The sequence below is a fragment of the Cygnus atratus genome, chromosome 15, assembly GCF_013377495.2.
Source record: "Cygnus atratus isolate AKBS03 ecotype Queensland, Australia chromosome 15, CAtr_DNAZoo_HiC_assembly, whole genome shotgun sequence".
Lineage (NCBI taxonomy): Eukaryota > Metazoa > Chordata > Aves > Anseriformes > Anatidae > Cygnus > Cygnus atratus.
Genome location: NC_066376.1, coordinates 6,184,415 through 6,192,772, shown reverse-complemented (window position 1 = coordinate 6,192,772; position 8,358 = coordinate 6,184,415). Strand labels below are relative to the sequence as shown.

The following is an 8,358-nucleotide window of genomic DNA, read 5'->3' as shown; positions in this document are numbered from 1 at the left end:
CTTCATTCCATCTCCTCCTTGGTCAGTCTTGTCTTCTCCAGGGACTGCCTTGCCAGCAGCACCCCAAGCAATACTGAGGGATTTTCCTCCTGCGTCCTGCTTCTTCCAGTGCCTCACCAGTGCCCCAGCCAGGTCCTGTGACCTGGCACCATGGCAGCCATGGGGGAATCCAGCACAGGTCCCGTCCCTTCATTCTGCCCCAGAAGTCGCATTGACTACAACATGCCCGTAACACTGGAAACAAACACCTTGCCCTGGTGTTGTGGATGAAATAGGAGCTCCAGATTAAGATAATCCACACTTCTCAATAAAATTGGGCGCTTTTTTGGCAAGAAAAAAGTACATGTGGTCTGAATGGACGTAAACAAGACACGAGAGCCCTTTTCTCTGTGTAAAGCCACTTCCCCACGAGGTGTGTTCAGGCGATGACAGAAGGGCTATAAAGGAAGCCCCAAGATGCTCATACCTACATTTTGACCTAGACATGGCCATAATGAGTTTGCTGCAATGCGTGGGTGCTAGCTCGCTGCTCTATTTGGCAGCAGGGCTGGTCGCTCTCCTCTACTTTCTGACCAGCTTGAAGAAGACAGTTTGCAATTTGCCTCCTGGGCCGCGACCTCTTCCTCTGATTGGGAACTTGAATGTGGTGGACCTGAAAAAGCCGTTCCAGTCTCTGACAGAGGTAGGGTGTGAGCGAGCAGGCAGCAGGAAAATGTGCAATTCCCAAAGTGAGAAATGCAGCTGGGGAAATTGAGATGCGATCGTGTTTGCATTGTGTGGTGGGCAGAAATGAGATATTGGCGTGTTAGGCAGGCTGGCGGAATGACACGTTACCTACAGAAGTATACACACATGCAGGCATTTTTATACGTATATCTTAGACATGTTTCTTCCTATATGCACACACAAGAGTGGGCCTCACCCCTTGCCATCAGCTCTGTCTCGCTGTCTCTGCAGCCCTTCAGAGGCTGCAGGCAGAAGGCACGAGCTGGGCCAGCCCGCTGACAGATCAGGGCCACTTAATACCAGCACAGCTCCCCGCAGACAGACCTCTCCCTCCTCTCTTCAGGAAGGAAGGATATCATCCCTGCAGCAAAGGAAGCAGGGTCATGTGCACATTTATTTCCCAAGCCAGATACATCCCTGCAATGCAAAGCTCAGCTCTGCCTCCCAACCCCTCCCCTGCATACGCACTGGCCAGGGTTATTTAAGAGTCGATGTTTTTGTATGTCTAGGTGAACAGATTGCTTTTTCTTATACAGCTCCATGGATAATTTTATTTCTAAAGGAGAAAAAAATACCTACATATTTTAAAGCCATCTGCAGTGCTTGTTTCAGAAAGCATCTGCTGTGTTCCCACAGGGAGGCAGGGGCAATTCTGGGGCAATTCAAAAACCATAGGTGTGCTTGTGGGGGCCCCTAAGGAAAGTCAGCTATTTTTGGTGGCACTGGGGGATTTATGATACAAATGTCTCTTGAAGGCACCAGGTTCACTCCCCCTAAGCTGCCGGACAGCTTCCTTTAGGCTTCCAGGCGTGCCATATCCAATCCTTGTGCTGCTGAGAAGAACCAGGGCTGATGCCAGGAAGTACTAACGTAAAGAAATGACCAAAGGAAGGCCGGGAAGCGGCTGCGATGCCCTACCCCCGGACCTGCCGCACGCTCTGTTCGCTGCCAGGGAGGCAAGAACCAGCGCTAACGTTATCTCCCAAGCCGTCAAACGACCGCTTGATGAAAACAAATTCAATTTGTCTGGTGTAATAACAGGAGCTGCTTCTAATCTGAAATTCAATTTTCGGTAGGTATCTAATGCATAGCAAATGGTAACTCAGGCATGTCGGAAACACGAAGACATTTGGAGCGGACGGCTCTCAGTGTGTTCAAACCAAGTCTAAAATACCGAGTGAATTATTAGATTGCCAAAGCCACCCTTCTGTGTGACAGATGACTCATATTTAATTTCCTATAAAAGGCTAGTGCCTGTGACATTATCTACAAGAGTATGCTTCCTGGTTGTATTCAAGTTTCTGGTGGCCAGCAAATAATTTTGCCATGACTCCAACACTACCCACCTTGCAATAATTAGAAACAAGTGCTGTCCTGAAATAAAGACTTATTGTCTAGCTTTGTTTTTCTAGTGTTTGTGGCTTCAGCCCCAAAGCTGTGTGCATACCCTCTTGCCTCAGATCAGTGATATTAAAATAAACAGGCCTGCCTGCTGCAGCATTTGCTAACCAGCCTCTGAACAGTGGTATCACCATGCTGGCCTGTTCCTGCAGAACACCACAGGAATGCAATGGCATTTTATTGACTGCTCAACTGATAGGAGCAGCGATAGCAAACACCTTGTTGTGCAAACAGAGTGCAAGCAGAGATGCTGACAAGTGATAGTTGTTGTTCATTAGTTGCACTACGGCAGCACCTCGAGACTCGAGGCAGGGCTGGGAGGGTCTTTGCAGGCTGGAAACTAGCTAGGGTGGCTGGTGCTAGTGTTTGGGTCCAGGTCTGGTTCTGAATGAACATACTTATTCACCTTGTCAGCTCTCCAAGACATATGGCAATGTCTTCACTGTGCATTTCGGACCCAGGAAAGCTGTGGTACTGGCTGGATATGAAACCATCAAGGATGCCCTTTTAAATCATGCTGACGAATTTGGCGAGAGAGCAGAAATACCCATATTTAGGAAAATGACACAAGGAAATGGTAAGTGACCTTTCGGATGGTTAGTTTCGAAGCTTGACTATGTTCATTATATTCTCGCAGCAGAGAACATTATCTTCTGATGATTGCCTTTTGTCTATGTAACCATGTATTGAGCAGCTGTGGTACCAGCGTGTAATAAGGCCTTACAAACATTTACTAACCACAGATAGCCTAAGGATTTTACACCTTTATTTTAGGCATAGCATTTAGCCATGGAGAGCTGTGGAAAGCTATGAGAAGATTCACCTTGTCCACACTGCGAGATTTTGGGATGGGAAGGAGAACAATTGAGGTCCGAATCCTTGAGGAACTAAATTCTCTTGTTAAATACTTTGAATCATATCAAGGTGAGTGTCAAGAATTTCATCCAGAAACAGAAAACATGTCTAGCAGAACAATAAAGATTAATGAAAGTTTAACTTTGAGCAAATGGTATCTCATGGTTAAAGTTCAGCATACGCTTAAGTAGGTTATCGAACTGAGGCCTTAAAACATTGAAACTGAGTTCCCTGCCATGCATTCTGGGTGGTGAATGAGTTTTTTTGTGGAGCTTGGGACTACATTTCCGCAGAAACCCGACTGAGCCTCTGCTTCTCTTCCTATTCATTGAATGTGGTGTTTTACACTGCCATGTCCATGGACGGTCAGCTACTCCAGGGCAGAGCCTGTCCACCCCTACCCCAGCAGGATACTCCTGCCCTGCAATGGGCATAATCACATTGTCATTTGTTTGCACTACTTGAAATACAGGGAAACCATTTGACACAAAGATGATACTCAACAACGCTGTATCCAACGTCATCTGCTCTATATTGTTTGGAGAGAGGTTTGAGTATGATGATCCTGCATTTCTAACTTTGCTGAAGCTGTTAAATGAGAATACCAAGCTGTTGGGCTCCCCGATGGTGCTGGTAAGGGCTTGATTTTAAGTTTTAGCTTTTGAGGGGATATTCCATTGTGTTTGTACTCATGGCCTCCCATGTCTTGCTGATTGAGGAGAGAACAAGAACATTACCAGCCAGCCAGCCTGTACTGAACACATCTGTGGTTCTGTACCTCCAACACACGGGTTCCCAGGCTCCTGGGCTTTGTCTTTGCAGCTTATTAGTAAGAGAAATAAAAATAGTCTTTATCAAAGGAACTATTTTACCCTCTTTGAAGAGCAGAAGCACAATATGTCTCTCATATCAGAGATCGGACCTGAAATACCTTCTCAAGTCTGCCTCCAAAACTGAAACATTTGGACAAACTTCTTTCTCTTTTGTTTTGGCCACTGAAACTCAATCTTAGCAAGCTAACAGCTAATATAAGCTGCGAGTGGAGGGGATCTGTTGAATTGCTTGCTAGGTCAGCTAGTGGTCTCCTTGGAGAAGTGCACACCTCTCATGGGAGGATGGAGTTGAGACCCCCCCCTTCCTCCAGATAGCAAGTACATCCACATGGCATACTGCAATGCAGCCCCTAGGAATGGTGTAGCTGAGTTACAAGGTGCTGTGGCTAAGCTAAGTGCCAGAAGTCATGGCAAGGACTTATGCAGAGGTAGAACAGAGAGAGCACACTATTCCTGCAGCAATTTGTAGCTGCTTGGACTGTACAAGCTAAGGTGGAGGAATTATGGCATGAAATGTCAGGGCATGGGACAAGGAACCAGCAGTGCAATTTGAGATACCTGTATATGTTCAAAATGTCAATTAACAGATTTCTGTTGCTCCACAGTTATATAATTTCTACCCATCCCTTGGATTTCTCTTTGGAGCTTCCAAGACTGTGCTACAAAATATCAATGAGCTGAACGCTTTTCTCCAGAAGCTCTTCCAAGAGCACAAAGAAGAGTTTAATGAAAATAACTTAACAGGTTTTGTCGATGCCTTTCTGATGAAGCAACAACAGGTACTTTAAAGCTAAGTCTTGTTTTTTTGTGTGTGTTCTCACTTCTGACTCATTATTAGGACTGATCATTTGTCAGGGCCTGGGGGTGAGTAAAAACAACTGCAGCGAGCAGAACACATCAAAACTCATACTCACAGTGAGCAGTACTGTACTCGCTTCATTGCTCTGCTGAAACTGCTGGTTAAGGGGATCCAATTGTCAGGAGTGTCCCACGTGGTGAAGTAAGTTGCCACACAGCACACGCAAGGAGATCATCCCAAACCTTCCTGCAAGAACAGTATGGTGATAAACTGCATCGCAGTAATTGAGTCCTTACAGACCCAGTATCTGGACTTGGGGACTGTATATATATTCAGGACAGGGCAAATTCTATACAGTGTACATCCTAATGCTAAAATACTAAACATTAGTTTCCCAGAGCATACAAAATCACGGAAAGCTAAAATGCAGATAAAAATGGTGGCAAAACAGTCATGTACTGGTCTTGCTGTAGAACTTATGTAGAACTTATGGCTATTACCTGTATGTTTTGAAGGAGTCAAAGAAACCCCATACTATGTTCCACAATGAAAGCTTGTTGTTTTCAACCCTGGACCTGTTTGCTGCTGGGACTGAGACCACTTCTACAACTGTGCGCTGGGGTCTTCTTCTGATGATGAAATACCCAGAAATTCAGAGTAAGGCTGAGAAGTCCTCTTGTACAATATTCTGTTGCATGCTTAAGGCTTTGGTTATGGAAGGGAGTGGAACTCATTCAGTATTGTTTAGAGTAATTATTTATGAGTGCTCTGAGGGAGATAACAACCTCTGACTTTACAAAGGGATTTTACTCAGATGGATTGCAATAAAACAGCCCAGGCAAGTGGGAGAGGCTAAGGGCCAGCCTACAGTCACAGGAAAGCTCCCCCAGCATGACTGTCCTGCAGGCTATTGGCTTACGTCACTAAAGGTCTCCTGGCTCCTCAGGATCTGATCCTGATCTGGCTTGTGTTGAAGGCTATGGGGTAACAAAGGTATGCAATCAGAATCAGGCATGTAATGTCCTGTAGTGGCTCCATTCAAGCTCCCTTAGTTCAACAGCAAAGCTGAAAGAACCACAACATGCCCTGACTTACCTGCCCCACTTTTTGCTCTTCCTAAATGCCCCTCAAAGTTTTTCCTTTTCTTCATCTTGGCCAAACTGAAGACTATTCTAGTTGCAAGATAGGAGAAATATCAGCTTCTTACTCCTTTCCTTCCTCCAAGGAAAGATTCAGGAAGAAATGAACCGTGTCATCGAACCTGGAGAGATGCCTAAGTTGGAGGACAGGAAAAAAATGCCTTATACGGATGCAGTGATACATGAAATCCAACGATTTGCCAATATTGTCCCAATGGGTGTATCGCGAGCAACACCTACCGATGTGAATTTCCGAGGTTATGTGATTCCTAAGGTGAGCTTTGGGGCCAGCAGCTTATGCTACACAGGCTCCTTACAGTTTTGTTTAAAGCAGACAAGAAGAAGAATCTAAAGATGCCCTGATGCTTGGTTTAACCTATGAAGTAATCTTTTGCATTGGATCCAGGACAGCTGTTATAAACATGCACTGGACTGTGGTCTGTGATAGCTGTTTGAATCCAGAATAACCAGAGACTGTAATTAAGTCACACTGGTTGGAATATCTAATGCAAAATGTGGAACCTCTCTCTACTTCAGTATATTTCTTGAAAGATCTCTCTGAATCTGTAAGACAGAAATCTTTTGTGGTCCAAAAAGAGAGCAGCAACTACTGATAACAGGCAAAGCCACAGTGGGGCCAGGAAGCATCCTCTAGTTCTATTTGCCATGGCTCAGTCTTCTTCCCATGAGAAAGAAAAAAGACAGCTCACTTCTGCTTCAAACAGCTACCGAGAATCTCTTTGATCCTTTTTAGGGTACAGAGGTTATTCCGCTGCTGACCTCCGCCCTGAACGATGAGCTGCACTGGAAAACCCCGGATCAGTTCAACCCTTCCCACTTCCTGGATGCTGATGGGAACTTCATTAGGAGAGAGGCATTCATTCCATTCTCTATAGGTGAGAGGAGTAATTTGTGCCTCACCTGGGGCTAGGCACAGTTCCCACTGACCCCGGGAAAGTATGGAAGTCAGGGACATAGAACACAGGATAAGGGATTTATGGTCATTTGTTCTGTCCACCGTTTCTGTTAAGTAACCACCTCTTCCTTGAAAGATCTGGGAGACACCAATTTACCCCCAGTCACTGAGAGATCCCGTGTACCTACAGGCTTCTGTGTGGTTTGAGACCAGGTCAGTAGCACCTCAAATATACATAGAGAAGGAAGGAAAAACCTCCTACCTCAGCAGCCTGCTCTTACAGACTGTGCACCCAGTTTAGAAGGTCTCAGATGTCAACACTAGCAGTTACGGTGCTTATCATTTACTTCTCTCCTGGTTGTTTTCAGGACGAAGGGCTTGTGTTGGAGAAGGACTGGCCAAAATGGAGCTGTTCCTCTTCTTCGCAGGCTTGCTCCGCAAATTTGTCTTCCAAGCCCCTCCAGGAGTGAACAAGTCAGATCTAGATCTCACTGCTGATGTCGGCTTCACCCTGAACCCCATGCCTCACCTGGTTTGTGCTGTGCCCTCTGAATGAATGATCAAATGACAGGGAGTTAGTGTAGTGAACACTTCGAGCTTGAAAGCAAGCCTAGTTACAGGGAAAAAAAGCTGTCTGTACCTGAGTTTTAGGGAAAGGGCACTGGGCACTGCTATTGTCTCTCCTTCATATGAAAAGCTTTTCTCCTTCCAAAAGCTTTTGCGGTGTCTGCATAATGTAAACCCTTCAGACACCCCTGAGTACTGCTCTCAGAAACAGCATGATCCGTTCCTGGAACAGCACATCAGACATGCAGTTTTCAGGGCTGTTTGAAAGAATGAAATGGTTTTGAGCATCCTCTGTAGATGTAACCCATCAGAGGCTCTTGGCTGAGAGCCTCCACAGGGAATTCCTCAGCCCAAAGTCCACGCTATACAGCAGAGCTGATTATCAATGGCCCAGCTGGAGACAACAGACACTTAATGGATCTGGAAATCTCCCCGGGATGGTTATTGAGATTGGACTCAGACTGAGCTTCCATTGTGCAACGCAGCCTGCCTTATCTTTATCACAGCGTCCCAGACACTTGGGTGTAACATGGGCTGATGCCAAGGGCCAGGCATGGGACGGTTATCAGGAAACACCTAAGTGGTTTGGGAAGTGGGCTCATTCCACATCACACTAGGTGCTTTATACTGGAGAGCCTGTTTATGACGGGGTCAATCTAGCAGCTTGCTGTTTCTGCTAAGAATGGTATTTCTACCACTCCCTTGCCTCGTGCTGGCTCTGACACACGTCTGACCCCTTGCTGGGCCAGCTCAGACACCTAAATTGGCAGAAAACAAGCAGCCACAGAAAGTGAATAGTTTCTCAACCAGCACACCTAAGGCCAGACACAAGCCTGAGGCAGGGCGAGGGCTGTGCAGGGGCAGACAGGGAGCAGGACAGCCATGCTCCCATCGGAGGGCTGTCAGAGAGCCTCAGCCCTCCTCACCTGCACCTCAGGAGCTGTAGCTCCTCTCTGCATCCACGGAGAGAGAAAGGCTCCTTCAGCGGGTGGTTCAGCTGCCACAAGGTCTGAATCACTCCCTCTCCTCCGACTGCAGGGTGAAGCATCATCCCCTGGCTCCTGATTCAAACCTTGCAGTCTGATGCATCGGGTGTGGTGGGATGGATAGGGGCAAGACTGT

At 46.4% G+C, this 8,358-nt stretch overlaps 1 protein-coding gene across 1 annotated transcript; it reads left to right on the top strand.

Moving 5' to 3' along the window:
* The first annotated feature begins 484 nt into the window (after positions 1-484).
* On the top strand, positions 485-7,225 carry LOC118249122 (cytochrome P450 2K4-like). The gene is made up of 9 exons (XM_035548798.1): positions 485-682; positions 2,542-2,704; positions 2,902-3,051; positions 3,455-3,615; positions 4,421-4,594; positions 5,130-5,271; positions 5,840-6,027; positions 6,508-6,649; positions 7,038-7,225. Exons 1-9 carry the CDS (start codon positions 485-487, stop codon positions 7,223-7,225), a joined length of 1,506 nt encoding a protein of 501 aa, XP_035404691.1.
* Positions 7,226-8,358: the final 1,133 nt, after the last annotated feature.

What these genes read in the sequence shown, in the direction of transcription:
- LOC118249122 (XM_035548798.1), top strand. Translation starts at nt 485, where the DNA reads ATGGCCATAATGAGTTTGCTGCAATGCGTGGGTGCTAGCTCGCTGCTC. An exon ending in TTCTGATGAAGCAACAACAG is followed by an intron (nt 4,595 to 5,129) that starts GTACTTTAAAGC and finishes TATGTTTTGAAG; the next exon opens with GAGTCAAAGAAACCCCATAC. An exon ending in GAGGTTATGTGATTCCTAAG is followed by an intron (nt 6,028 to 6,507) that starts GTGAGCTTTGGG and finishes GATCCTTTTTAG; the next exon opens with GGTACAGAGGTTATTCCGCT.